This window comes from Sinohyriopsis cumingii, chromosome 19, assembly GCF_028554795.1.
Source record: "Sinohyriopsis cumingii isolate HCF-2022 chromosome 19, ASM2855479v2, whole genome shotgun sequence".
In the NCBI taxonomy this organism is placed as follows: Eukaryota; Metazoa; Mollusca; class Bivalvia; order Unionida; family Unionidae; genus Sinohyriopsis; species Sinohyriopsis cumingii.
Window position 1 is genome coordinate 10,003,366 of NC_142979.1, and position 15,633 is coordinate 10,018,998.

A 15,633-nucleotide genomic window follows, 5' to 3' on the forward strand; every position below is an offset into this window, starting at 1 on the left:
TAGTGACAGTGATCTCTCTGACAGTGATGTCGGCAACAATAACAGTGCCATCACCATTAAAATAAATTATATTAAATGATAAAAAAATATAGCATGTATCAGCACGTACAATGTTCCATCCACGACAAACAAGTACTTGAAGAATATATCAAGAAAGCATCAAGCGGAACGTCGTTGATAGGTGAAGTTAAAATAGTTATTGATAAATACGGTAATGATGATTTTTTACTGACAGAATCACAGTTGAAACAACTACAAGAGAATCATATCACAATGATCATGTGTTTTCCAGACCAAGTCATGAATTATGCTCACTCGTGTATTTCACGGGATCATCTTGATAAGATAATGCAGTAAAAACGCTAGCGTTAGAAATGTCAAAGACTTTTCCAGAAATACTCTTTTTGCTAGTAAATCGGACGGTAAAAAAAGTAATATTTCTTTTTTACTTCGATTTCACTTCCTTGATTTTATCAAGATACTCGATTTCCAAGTAAATCAAGGTGAGGTATTTATTTCCTCGTTGACGCTGTCATCGCTGACTTCTGAAAATCCTAAAGGATTTTTAATGTAAGCATTTTCAAGGGACATACAATGTTTCAATTTTCTAACGCGATTATTTATTATCTTTTTTGTTTCATACTCGGCTGCCAATGCCAGCCTGATCTTTTCAATTGCACGAGACAATGGAACAAATTCATTTATTTGTGCTTCTTCTACGCTGGCCAGCGATTTATACAAATTATTTTGGATCATCTTTATGAATCGATATTGAGCAGGAAGAATATAATGCCCTGCGCATTTAGCTTCATATAATGATTCAAAATCAGACAGAAATGTTTCAGGATTTAGTGATATATTAAATCCTTGTTTTTCTAATTTTTTAATAGCATCAATCACATTATTGATATTTTCGTGATTCATATTTATATAAATATTATATCTTTAAAATAAAAAAACATCACATCTCATTTGAGTCTCTAGGGTGTCTTATGACATCCTACCAAACTCAGGAGCGGAAACACGACCCCCAATGAGCCCCTAACCTGTCAAATAACAGTCTAGAGAGCCCAGAGGGTGTGTTTGCGAACGACGAGACATTCCCCATTTGTGAACCCCTAGCTTACCATTTGAAATGCTAGCAAGGGTTATATAGGGACAACACATAACATATAACTTATCCTAGGTACTTAATTCTAACTTATCTTAAGATGGTACAACATATAGACAGCGGGGTTATATTCTACGTCCAACAAAGTTGCACTCCCTCCCCGAAATCAATCCCGTTGAGTGGTAAAAGACCACCCCTAACGGGGCGATAACGGAGAAAGGTGTGCAACTTCGTTGGGTTTCGAAACACCGTATATTATTCGGACGATATTGTATATAAACCGACTAATACCTGGAAGTTCAAAAATAGCTCAGCGTGTTAAAATGTTTTTTCTTAAATATGATCGTGTGGAAAATACAGCTGTACCATAACCCCGAACAAGTGTAATAAAATAGTGATAGTGTCTGTAAAAAAAAAAGATAAATACGCGTTTGTCCCTGACAAAGTCAGGGATAAAATCATTCTTGACATTGTCACCTTGACTTTGTCAAGGGGAAATAAAGGGAAGTTATTTACTTCCTTGTGCAAAAATCCGTCTGCATTGCACAAAGGGAGGGAACTAATTGCATGAGATATGCCTAACGGAGTTATCTCCGTTTGGAAAATCCTCGTGATAATGAAAAATAATTTTCTGCTTATTATATTGTTTTGACAGAGCTGATTTATATATTTTTTCTGCGACTTTTCGTGCTGAGGGTGCACAATTACCGAAATACTTGCCAGCTGCATATATCGATTGAAATATTATTTCTTCATTTGTATCTAAATTTATGGATACAACTGCCCTAGACTCTCTCTCCCCCCCCCCCCAGCATTCCCAGCCCTACAATTTTGGCGTTGCGTCACAGCTCTCAGATTGGATAAATTATTATTAAGTCTTTGTCCATCAACGTGATCAATTACAAGGCCGTCTTTGATTATCACTCGAACGCGAACCTATGATTATAATAATGTTTTTTTCCAGCAACAGTAAATCTAAGATAACCAGCATTATTAACGACACCAACTGGTTTTTTCAATCTGCAATGTCTCACTATTCCCTCGCGAGATGCTTCATAATTCTTAATGGTTGGATGTGGGACAAATTCTTGATTCATTTCTACTATAATGTATTTGTCTAATTTATAATTTGTCCGAAAACTTAGTTATATAATCACTCTCGGATTTCAGCGCATCTCCATTACTTTTTTATTGTAGTATCGCTTGAGTTCCCGGTATCGCTTTCCTCCGCACCTTGACATAACTGTGTGTTACCCCTGACCCCAATACCACATGGAAGACACGGTATAGGTCCTGTGCTTCCTCGTGTGATGCTTTGTATGTGTTCACCGCAGAATCCTTCCTGCAGGGCTTATTACAGACTGTTACAGATCCAACTTTTAACCACTTGCAGTTATTCATTTGTATGTATATAATATTTAAATTTAAATATTTGTCTTAAATATAATATGAAGGAGTTATTTGGCGCCGGGAGATTCGATCTTGACAGACTAAACAGAGACTCACGGCGACGGAATCTAACTGATCTATTTAATATTATCAGGAATGCCAAAAAAGAATTCCGCGACGACGGCGCATCTCATGTATGGTCGTCATTTAAAATTATCCGCAACATTGACGAAATCATCGATGACAGCATCGATGTTGACGAAGTCATTGATGCTACAATGACTGATTCCCGAGCAAAAACAATTATTGATTATCTTCCCCTTGATAAACATCAACGCGGTAAGAAATATTTTTTCAGAATAAAATTTATTGTGCAAACAGATTCCGATACGTGGATTATCCTTGACAAACTCGACCCCGTTCTTGCTAACGGAAAGACCATTCTGTTAAGTAAAGATTCCAAACCAGGAATGCTGACCGGGATTGATAAACCATACTACGCTCGAGCGTATCCTGTGACCTCAGTCGTTTATGGAATCTATCCGGTAAAAAAAACAAAAATTGATAAACTCACCCCGATGAAAATGACTTCGTCATTAATGACTTCATCGTTGGCGTTAAATTGTGTAGCCGAGCGAGTAATGGAACATTTTAAAAACGCAAAACGAGGAAACGGTTTAACCGACCTGCGACGTGAAAAAATAGCAGCATGGGCTGAGCAAGTCAAGGATACTGGGGCATCAATAAATGATGTTGCTGTGCTATCAAGTAAATTAAAATTTTCAATAACAGTAAAAACACTAACCGGGGAAATATTATATAATTCGAAGCGTTATAAAAAGTCAGGATCACCGATTGAAATTATTGATCATAACTCTCATGCCTGGAGTGAGGCAGTTACAATATTTCCACGAGATCGTGTTGTAAAATTTTACTCGGAAAACATATTTGATGTTATTTACACACTGAGTAAAACCGACCCTGTGTCTGTGTGGTTATTTAAGAGTTCCGAAGATGGCGAATATGATCAATTTGTAAAACCCAACGGTGAATTATACCGGATGGAGTCGTTGCAACAACAAATGAAAAAACTCGCAGAACAATATGTGAAAGAAAACATTGAGCAGTTATTGGTTAATTGTTTAACAGTTCCAAGTGTTGCCGCTCACGCCGCAAGAGAAAGAAATTCGTGGAGACCAACCCGAAGTCAGTTTCTTTCGGATATACAATTGAGTTGTGTCGAGTATGGGCATGGCGGGTTGTGGAATACCCGGTATGACTACCGGGATATGATTTCAGTGGATATGATTGCTTGCTACCCAGGAAGCTTTCTCGGGATGGGCGAGTGTCGCGAATATTTTAAGCGATTTGGACATCCCACGAACTCGATGACACGAGTTGCTATAAATGGTCCTTTACCCGACTTTGACCTGACAGGATTTGCTCGTGTGACTTCGTTTGAATTCGCCGCGAGACTTCATCCGTGCTGTTATGTTTGGTTTAGCAGACACTTCTCAGAGAAACGCTGGGTATCAATAGTGTTATTGCGATATATGCTTGACAGCCGAATACTGGTATCGTTGACTGTCAGTGAAGCAATCAATCATATCATATCAACCGCAGACCTCAGTTTGGTTGCAAACACCGGAGCGTATCAGTCTCGATGAAGTTATTAGCGAGTATGCACGAGAGAGTCCAAATACCCCGATGGATGTCATTATTAAAGAAGCTCCTAAAGTTCCCAAGATCAAACTTAGCAATAGTGAAAAAACAGCAAAAGATCTCGGACGAAGAATAATTGGTAAATTTACTCAAGGTGCTGCATATAATCACAAACTACATCACTGGCGACTGATTATCGATGACGCTGAATTGGATTTTATAATTGCTGACGTTGTTGCGAGAAATATATTTTGTAATCGGGAGGATGGGTTCTTGTCGGACGGGAAAAAGTTGGGCACAATTGTAAGTTATATCGACGGAGAATCGCCTCAGTACACACATTTAAGATCTTCAATGCTGGCTCATGTTTCTATAAATTTGCTATCAATGATAAATCGATTTCCTGACACCGCAGTTAGAGTTGCAACAGATTCATTTTATCTAAGTAAAAAATATTCAGAATCACTGGCTCGTTTCACAATGAAAGTCGAAGACTTTTGCGATGAATCATGGAGTTCGTGGAGAATAAAAGCGGAGATGTTACCTGAATATTGTGAATCCGCTGATGTTGCAATTAAGGATGATTATTGTAAATTAGAAATGTCAGAGACATTTTCATCGTTGTTGCCATCTGTGTATGATCCAATCACTAGACACAAAACTGTTTATTTAAACGGGCCGGGTGGGTCTGGTAAGACAACTCGAGCGATTGAATTATTTGGAAAATCGGATATGATTGTGCTAACACCTACACACAGGATTGCCAGGGAGATGAAACGAGGAGTCAATTCTTGTACTTATCACAGCTTTTTCAAATACAGCGGCGGTGTGTGGACGTCAGATCGAATGGGAACAAAATATATTCCCGAGAAAATAATTGGGGATGAGATATGTACGGTGCCCTTGGAAACATTAAAAACATTTCTTGATTGGCTGCTAGCGAAAAATACTACAGTGATTATGTGCGGCGATCACGGTCAACCACCTCCGTTTGTCGACACATCTCCACATGATTGGTTAAAAGATTTTGTTGATTATCACGAAGAAGTGTCTGATGATCATAGAGCACTTGATGCAACGTTGAAAGAATTTAAAACATTAATCAGATTACAACCGAATAAAATTCAATGTGAAATTATGCGCGAGATGATTCCTGAAGCTTCGATGAGCGACTTTTGGAGCTCGTGGAAACCAGACGATTTGATCGTGGCAAGTAGAAAGATAGTCAGAGACACACTTCAATGGCAGCTATTTCAATTACAACAAGAAAAGTTTCCAATGTTGCCAGTGCCGTTATGTTATAGACTAGCTGATACGCGGTTACAAAATATAGATGTTGATATACCAGACTTAGGGAAACAGAATTTAGTATTGAATGATATTGTGTTAGTTGATATTAATGCTGTCAAAGATGCACTAAAAATGAATAAATCCCCGTGGACGCTAGGATACACAATGACAATTTATTCATCTCAAGGACTAACTATCAGTGATACAACTGTCTGGATCGTTGATGATCGAATCGAATGGTAAAACCTAGTCTACCTAGCGGTGTCCAGAGTCAGAAGAATATCTCAACTGCGAAGAATTGTATTGGAAGATTCAATAGCTGATAAAATTAATAATGAAAACAACAGCATCACCGGTGGTGATGTAATAAAAAGAAAACTCGCCGGTTACAGAGTGACAAAAAAAATAATCGCGATTTCGACCTTGATGTTGAATTTATTATTGAGTTAAAACAACAGCAGAATAATCATTGCGCGAGCTGTAACTGTATAATGCTATGGCAGTATTCGAGTAATAATCCAAGACAATTTACCATAGACAGAAAAGATAACAATCGCGGTCATACACGTGATAATATCATGTTGACCTGTCTTGAGTGCAATCGACGTAGAGGCGCTAGCGCTAGTTAAGTGATCGGGGTGGTAATTGTGTGTCCTCGGGAATTACTTGTAATTGCTCACGTGTGAATCCACGTTGAGGAGCAGTTGAATCCAACCTGTAGATTGCTGGTCTACCAGTGGATCTTGTTATGTTAGATATCTTGTGTGTGGTAACACTCCAAATAGGATCAGTCGCTCTTCGTTTACCACCTTCAAGTTCACCCGGTTCATATAAATATCTAACTGTAACATCACCCAGTATCGGCTGTGCTGAAAAATCCCGTCGTTGTGGTATATGTTTTTTTGTCATCGCGATGGCAGGTTTCATGTTGGTTGTTCGAGTAATCTCATTAATTAGCGCAGCTATCACGCTTGGTAATCTTGCAACCCATTCACGAGATCTCGTATCCTGAATGAATTCTTTCGCGTACTGATATCCAAATAACCGCTCAGCAAGTGTTCGATTGAATCGCTCAACAATTGCCTGATCGCGATGAATTTCAGTATGTCCTCGTCTGATGGTGACGTTATGTTGTTTCATCAGTGATGATACTGCACCCTGAAATTCTTTGCCAGGATCAACTTGTAATAGATTTGGCCATCGCAGACCACGTTGATAAATTCGTTTAAACGCAGAAGCAACCTCAGATGCTGTTTTAGTCGTTAACGGTTCAGCATCTTTGTATCTACTTGTAACATCAACTACAGTTAACGCGTACTTGTATGTACGTCTTCGGATAGTATCATGTGGCAGAAATAATATATCAGCCTGATGAACCTCATTTGGCATACTAACATCAAAATGTGCAAAGTGAATTTGTTTAGGACGCGGTAGATAAATTTGCCATATTGCCTGTCGGGATAACCAATTTTTAGCAGCAACTTTTGTAACTTTTGCTGCTTCAGCGAGTTTACTAATTGCTGCGCTACCTCTCCAATATCCGCTTGGGGAATAATAAATCGACTCCATTATATACCAGTACCTAGCGCTAATTTATCTTTCATTGCGGATTTTATCAACCAGGATGCTAACTTTTCTTTGAAAGGTTTATCAGTGATGGCATTTAACGCATGAATTAATTTCACGTCCGCGAGATGGCGTTGTTGCAAATCCTTACTTCGGTAAGCTACATCATGAGCATGACACGCCTTATCAATAGCATTTATGGGATACTCACCTGGATTGGGCTGATCCTGAGCATCAAGTCTGATATCAAGTCGGGTTCCAGGACCACAGTAATTATATCCTGGAAGATGTTTTTCTCCTGGGTATATAGCCCACGGTGTTCCTGGTAACTTGGCTAACTTGGCTGCGATATCACCTCCTTTTTTTAAAAATAAATTTAAACTCTTTTGTGCCACATCGTTCACACTTGCCTGTAAGCGCTTGTCGATTATTTTTTGTTGTAATTGTTGTCATATCCGCAGTTGAGGTACGTGCTCGGCATTTCACACAATATAAATTTATATTAATTTTATGATATATAAAAATGTCAAAGACATTTCAAATGGAGATTACTGACTTTTCTGCGTCAAAGCGACGAGAGCCAATCAAACATAACTCAGTGCTACCAAATTCTGTTCGAATGATTATTATAGGTCCACCTGGGTCGGGTAAGACACAGTTGTTACTTAATTTAATAATGAAGTGGATGAAGTGGGATAAATTATATTTGATAGCCCAATCTGTGGACGATCAGCGATGCTACAGCGTGTTAAAAGATTTTAACGAAAGTGCAAAATCGATAAGTGAAGAAGATGTTGTTGATTTTATAACTGATATTGATGAAGCACCGAGTATCGATGATATTGATGGGAGTATTAATAATTTAGTCGTGTACGATGATATCATGTTGGACAAACAATCAAACCCTGCCAGGATATTTTCACGTGGACGACACAAAAACACTGATGTGATTTATGTAACTCAACGATATACACAAATACCAAAAGTGATCAGAGATAACTGTAACGTTCTCGCGGTATTTAACGGCGTTGACGCACACACGTTACGAAATATTCATCAGACCTGGTGCAGCGGTGACATGGACATAAATAAATTCAGAAATTTCTTTAGTCGTGCTCAGGCAAAACCACACGGATTTGTAACGATAAATTTACATGATCCTCGGACACGGTATCGAGTTGGGTTAGATACAATTTTTAGTTAGAAACGCTAGCGTTTCCAGAAATCCTAGGATTTCTAATGCTTGCATTTTTAGTAATACTTTGTATTTCGAGCAGCGGAGAGACTGAAACAACACCGAATGTTTCGTCTAGTAGACCCTTGTATCGAGAAGTAGTTATATAGGTAGACATTTTTCAAGAGATAACCCTTCTGGTCAGCGAAGAAAGCCTTTTTATCAGTGTTTTCTGTCTAGAAGGGTTTATTTTGTGAAAACAATACTTCTATCAAGAGTGTTTTCGATAGAAGGTTCTGTTTGACGAAATAGTTGGTGGGCTCAGTCTCTCTGCTGCTTCATTTGTTCTTTGAATCAATTATAAATCATAAAAAATGTAATCGAATAGAACACTAACTTACCAATCTCACACTTCCGTTTTGAGACACCAACTTCGCAAGTACAGTTGTAGCTATTGTATTGGTCAGCACACGATCATCCATGCTGACATGGAGAACTCGCACAGTCATCTATATCTATTTGTTTACCTTATAGTGTAGACTCATACATACAATAGCGAATGTATATATCGTTTAATCTGTCAAACTTCATTCCTATCTAATATCAGAATAAATGCTATTGTTATTATAATTTAGCTTCATTCAAAAATCTTCAAGCTCACAGTTAATAATTCTACACTAATATTTCCAGTGAAATTTATTTTACCTGTCTCACAATTTAGTCCCGTGAACCCAGAAACGCAGTTACAGTTGTACCCGTTGACCTGATCAAAACAAGATCCACCATGTTTGCATGGAACAATAGCACAGTCGTCTATATCTGTATAGATATTTAATATTTATTATGGTTTACAAGCTCATGGAGTGATCATTGGTTGTGAATGGGAAACTGTATGACACTAGAATTTTTATCATTACCATTCAAAGGTTGTCGAAATCTCAGTCTGGTCCAATTAAAAAGCAACTGTACTTCTGAATTCCATTGCTTTTTTTTCTTATTTGTATGGCATATTTTTGTAGCCTACGTTGACTAATTTTCAAAGATAAATGTCGAAAGACGTAGAGTGGTTTCATCATACAACGTATCATTGTGTTTCCAATCCACGTTCCCATTTTCGTTTTAAGAGTATATGACAAAATGATTGATTAATGTTCATACATATTACGTGGTTGAAGTAAAGCAATGCTTTTGATATGTGTCTATCCCACACTTTTGGCAAATCTATAATTCAGGTAGGAGTAGATAATGTGACATCCATTATCATCACAAGGTCCTGTTCCATTAGGGACGACTGGCATATTCACTAATATACAATGGGAAAAGTGAAGGCAGAGTCCTTAAGAGTTATTAATACAATGATTAAAACTGAAAGAAATTCTTAGCCTGCCTGTTAACATATAATCATTAAAACTATGTGTAGCATCTTGTCTGCGCTTTTTGAATCATTGTTAATTCAACCATGGTGTGCTCTCAAAGCTGTTTGACCAAATGTGTTCTTACTTAAGAGGAACAAACACAAATCATAGTCAAACACTTGATCGTTGGTGGAATTCTTGGTTATATCTTGAATATACGTGAGTAAGAGCGTATGTTTGTCTTAGACCTTTACGTTTATCTGTTTCTACTATGAAGAGAACATAAATATGTAATGAATGTATTTAGCCTGAATACCGTAATTTTATGAAACAAATGTATAAACATCATAATCAATCATTTTCAATAAATAATATTGCTAAGGATAAATACACTTTTGACATCTTTTGTATTTCCTCTGCTTCTGCCTACAAATATTACCCAGGCATGTGTCCAGCAAATAAAATACAAAGCATGGGGGATGCAATGTTGTGAACAGCAGTGAGGGTGAACAGACCTCTTTTTAGAAGAAACGTCTTTTAAAATAAAACTTCATACGAACAAAATGAAAAATATATGGCCAATAACGCCAAACCGAAGCTTCTAACAAAAATCCCGAGTTTGTCTAATTTGGTTAGCTCATTTTGTTACTTCATCTTTGTCGTTCGTGTTTCCAAATATGTATGCGTGTTTTGTTTACCCACCATGACACTCATTTTTGGTCGCACTCTCCCTGCTACTCTTTAGATAAAGAATTCGAATTAAGAATTATTTATATGTCTCTTAATCCCGAACGTGTAGCAGGAAATGAATTTAAAAATATTATAGATGAAGCAAAAGGAAATCGTATAAATGAAATAATACGAGTCCAAAATGAGTCTAAATCAGAGTTAGATAGAACTAATCGACTTATAAATTTACTGATGAGGAATCTAAAAGTTATGAAAATATTATGTATTTTTTAACCAAAGATTGTATCAAGACCTATACGATAATGCGACCGAGGATCGTGTAAATGTATTATTATAAATCCGTGTGAGGTAGCTTGTGCTTTTGAAAAGAAGTTTTTGAAGTTAATCATGTCCATATCCCCTGAACACCAAGTTTGATGAATATTTCGCAGAGTATGTGTATCGACTCCATTAAACGTAACTAAAATATCACATTTATCTCTGATCACATTAGGAATTTGTGTATATCGCTGAGTAACATAAATCACATCTGTGCTTTTGTAACTGCCTCGAAAAAATATCCGAGCTGGATTTGATTGTTTGTCCAGCATGACATCATCATATACTACGAGATTATTAATAAATTCATCGAGGTCATCTACAGATGGGGCTTTATCACTATCGGTGATAAAAACAATAATATCATTGCCATACTCGTCCATAAATTTTGCGTTTTCATTAAAATGTTTAAGCTTATCATAGCATCGCTGATCATCTACTGATGGAGAAAATATATACAATGTATCCCACTTGAGCCATCTCTTTATCAGATTAAGCAACAATTGCGTCTTACCAGACCGAGATGGACATATGATAATTGCTCTGATATAATTTGGTAGCGCTGGATGATGCTTAAATGGCTCTTGCTTTGGTGTCGCTGAGAAATCAATGATATCCATGCTGTAGAAATATAATAAATTATATTGATCTATATTACTTTTGATGCAGAGCTCCCACTTTTACAAGTGGATTAACAACAATAATAACAAAAATAAAAAGACTCTTCTAAAAGGAGTTCGGTTCACCCTCTCTGCTGCTGTTGTGTTATATTTAAGTAGTAAATCATTGAAATAAAGACAAATTTTCGTTAACAATCATTCATTTACTTATGTTCATTCAGTGAGGTGATTGTTCTATGCCAATTAATGGAATGAAACACTAAATTACCAGTCTCACAATTCCGTCCCGAGAAACCAGCAACGCAGGTACAATGGTAGCCATTGACTTGGTCAGAACACGATCCTCCATGCTGACAAGGAAAACTCGCACAGTCATCTATATCTGTAGAAACATGTTTAACTTGTATTGTTGACTCATACATGTAGTACCAAATAGCTATTTGTTTTATTCTTTCAAATTCAATCCACTTCCATATCGGAACATATCTAAGTATTATTGCAACTCATTTCTCACGAATGGCACATTAATGTCTTAGTTTTCTGGTTTTCTCATAACTAACGCGATGGCTTCCGTGGTTTTGGCATAGTGCCTTATTGAAAAACACCTGCAATAAATCCAATATAGTACTTAGATCTAATATCTCAGAAATGTTGTTAAAGTTTCTGAATAGTAAATCTTTGAGAGTACTTCGAAATGTATGTTCCCATTTATTGTTTTTGTTTTCTTTCTTGCATTGCACAGGATTGCATGCTTTTAATTTCCAACGAGAATAGGGACAGTGGTAACATATACTTATGAAACCATGTACCTACTAAACAGGTGGATCGGCTATATTGGGGGCAACAGGTGCAGCTGAAGTAACCTACACTATCATGACAAGTATCTCCGTTGTTACAAGGGCCACTGGCACATTCATTAATATCTAATTATAAATGGAACACTGGGTAAAATGATTCGTTGATATCTGATTAAAAATGGAACACTGGGTAAAATGATTCATTGATATCTGATTAAAAATGGAACACTGGGTAAAATGATTCATTGATATCTAAATATAAATGGAACACTGGGTAAAATGATTCATTAATATCTAATTAAAAATGGAACACTGGGTAAAATGATTCATTGATATCTGATTAAAAATGGAACACTGGGTAAAATGATTCATTAATATCTAATTAAAAATGGAACACTGCGTAAAATGATTCATTAATATCTAATTATAAATGGAACACTGGGTAAAATGATTCGTTGATATCTGATTAATAATGGAACACTGGGTAAAATGATTCATTGATATCTGATTAAAAATGGAACACTGGGTAAAATGATTCATTAATATCTAAATATAAATGGAACACTGCGTAAAATGATTCATTAATATCTAATTATAAATGGAACACTGGGGAAAATGATTCATTAATATCTAATTAAAAATGGAACACTGGGGAAAATGATTCATTGATATCTAAATATAAATGGAACACTGCGTAAAATGATTCATTAATATCTAATTATAAATTGAACACTGGGGAAAATGATTCATTAATATCTAATTAAAAATGGAACACTGGGGAAAATGATTCATTGATATCTAAATATAAATGGAACACTGGGGAAAATGATTCATTAATATCTAATTATAAATGGAACACTGGGGAAAATGATTCATTAATATCTAATTAAAAATGGAACACTGGGGAAAATGATTCATTGATATCTAAATATAAATGGAACACTGGGGAAAATGATTCATTAATATCTAATTATAAATGGAACACTGGGGAAAATGATTCATTGATATCTAAATATAAATGGAACACTGCGTAAAATGATTCATTAATATCTAATTATAAATGGAACACTGGGGAAAATGATTCATTGATATCTGATTAAAAATGGAACACTGGGTAAAATGATTCATTGATATCTGATTAAAAATGGAACACTGGGTAAAATGATTCATTGATATCTGATTAAAAATGGAACACTGGGTAAAATGATTCATTGATATCTAAATATAAATGGAACACTGGGGAAAATGATTCATTGATATCTGATTAAAAATGGAACACTGGGGAAAATGATTCATTGATATCTAGTTATAAATGGAACACTGGGGAAAATGATTCATTGATATCTGATTAAAAATGGAACACTGGGTAAAATGATTCATTAATATCTAATTATAAATGGAACACTGGGGAAAATGATTCATTAATATCTAATTATAAATGGAACACTGGGGAAAATGATTCATTAATATCTAATTAAAAATGGAACACTGGGGAAAATGATTCATTGATATCTAAATATAAATGGAACACTGGGGAAAATGATTCATTAATATCTAATTATAAATGGAACACTGGGGAAAATGATTCATTAATATCTAAATATAAATGGAACACTGCGTAAAATGATTCATTAATATCTAATTATAAATGGAACACTGGGGAAAATGATTCATTAATATCTAATTAAAAATGGAACACTGGGGAAAATGATTCATTGATATCTAAATATAAATGGAACACTGGGGAAAATGATTCATTGATATCTAAATATAAATGGAACACTGGGGAAAATGATTCATTAATATCTAATCAAAAATGGAACACTGGGGAAAATGATTCATTGATATCTAAATATAAATGGAACACTGGGGAAAATTATTCATTAATATCTAATTATAAATGGAACACTGGGTAAAATGATTCATTGATATCTAAATATAAATGGAACACTGCGTAAAATGATTCATTAATATCTAATTATAAATGGAACACTGGGGAAAATGATTCATTGATATCTGATTAAAAATGGAACACTGGGTAAAATGATTCATTGATATCTGATTAAAAATGGAACACTGGGTAAAATGATTCATTGATATCTAAATATAAATGGAACACTGGGGAAAATGATTTATTGATATCTGATTAAAAATGGAACACTGGGGAAAATGATTCATTGATATCTAATTATAAATGGAACACTGGGGAAAATGATTCATTGATATCTGATTAAAAATGGAACACTGGGGAAAATGATTCATTCATATCTAATTGGAATTGAAAAATGGGTAAATTGAGATTATAATGATTCATAATACTATGAAATTCCAGATTAACAAATGTATACCAGTCGCAAAATGTTCTCAGAGTTATTTCACTGAAAGCTGTGTTTCATTAATGATGCTGGCCAGGAAACAATTTGGCAGTTGATTTTCATAGAGATTTCTCTGCCGAAATAAAAAAAAATCAATTTTAGATTGGTGCCTATGTTCTAAGACTTCTACTTCTATTTTGATCATACATCATATCCATGTTAATACAATAAACATCCGATGATAGCACTTGAATTGAAATATTTGTTAGATTATGAAATAATAATATCCACAACAGGTCAAAAATCATTTCTGACGAATAAAGGTTTATTAACGAATAATACAAGATATCAATGATTGTTATATTGCTATTACTTTTACTGTATGATCGGGGCCATCAAAATACTCCGGAAACTCATCCGAAAATGTTGAGCTATATCGGGTGGAATTGCAATTTACCTATCTCACAGTTGAATCCAGCGTAACCAGAAACACATGTACAGTGGTAGCCATTTACTTCATCAACACACGATCCGCCATGCTGACATGGAGTACTCGCACATTCGTTTATATCTGAAAATATATTTTAATATTCACATACACAAACATATTGTATAAAAGAGAAATTTGATTTAAGTTTACTGGAAATACAAACATTTTATATTGGTTCCTTAAACGCTGTTGCATAATTTCTATTATAAAATTGTTCATGATATTATTTTTCCAAGTGTAATCGAATAAGAAAAAGTTACTAAACATATGCAACTATGGTAATCTAGGTAACTATGACAAGTTCTACCATTGTTACTAGAATCACTGGGACATTTATTGATATCTGTCAGAAAGCGTTAAACTAAATAAACCTACAAATGAGAAGGTTGTTTCCTTTCTTTGGATAAGGTATGACTTTCAGAGTTTTTACTTTGTCAGAGCATAAATATTTTAGAATTCAGAACAAGAATAAAATGGGAAACAACAGGCAAAGGATGATGGATCAGCCAAAGTTGCTGTGTCTAAAAGTCAACCCACGCGGACCTTGACTCTTTTCCAGTCACCATCTGGAACAGTAGAAGTCAGTTGTGAGATCTTGATTGCATCGAGCTAAATCATTTATTACTGATGAGAAAGATCGAATTGACGAAGTAGAGCATGTGCAATCTACACAACGAGGAAATGGATTTTTAGAAGTAGAAAACAACCCAAAAATAAAACCATTAGTGGCCCAAATAAAAACCAGTATCGGTGTGCCATACATCCACGGTACATCAGAAGTCCTAGCTTGATTATTCAGACAACATGGGATTAATGTATATCACAAACCATACAATTCGTTAAGAGAACAACTTAA

At 35.4% G+C, this 15,633-nt stretch overlaps 1 protein-coding gene across 1 annotated transcript in view; it reads right to left on the minus strand.

The window, feature by feature from the left end:
• LOC149775121 (uncharacterized) overlaps positions 1-15,633 on the minus strand; it is a 155,574-nt gene that overhangs the window by 120,334 nt on the left and 19,607 nt on the right. Inside the window, exons 4-6 of the mRNA XM_089944352.1 lie at positions 14,745-14,858; positions 11,444-11,557; positions 8,898-9,011 (exon numbers count right to left, since the gene is read on the minus strand). Of these exons, the coding sequence (XP_089800478.1) occupies positions 8,898-9,011; positions 11,444-11,557; positions 14,745-14,858 (342 nt within the window). The remainder of the gene's footprint in view (positions 1-8,897; positions 9,012-11,443; positions 11,558-14,744; positions 14,859-15,633) is intronic.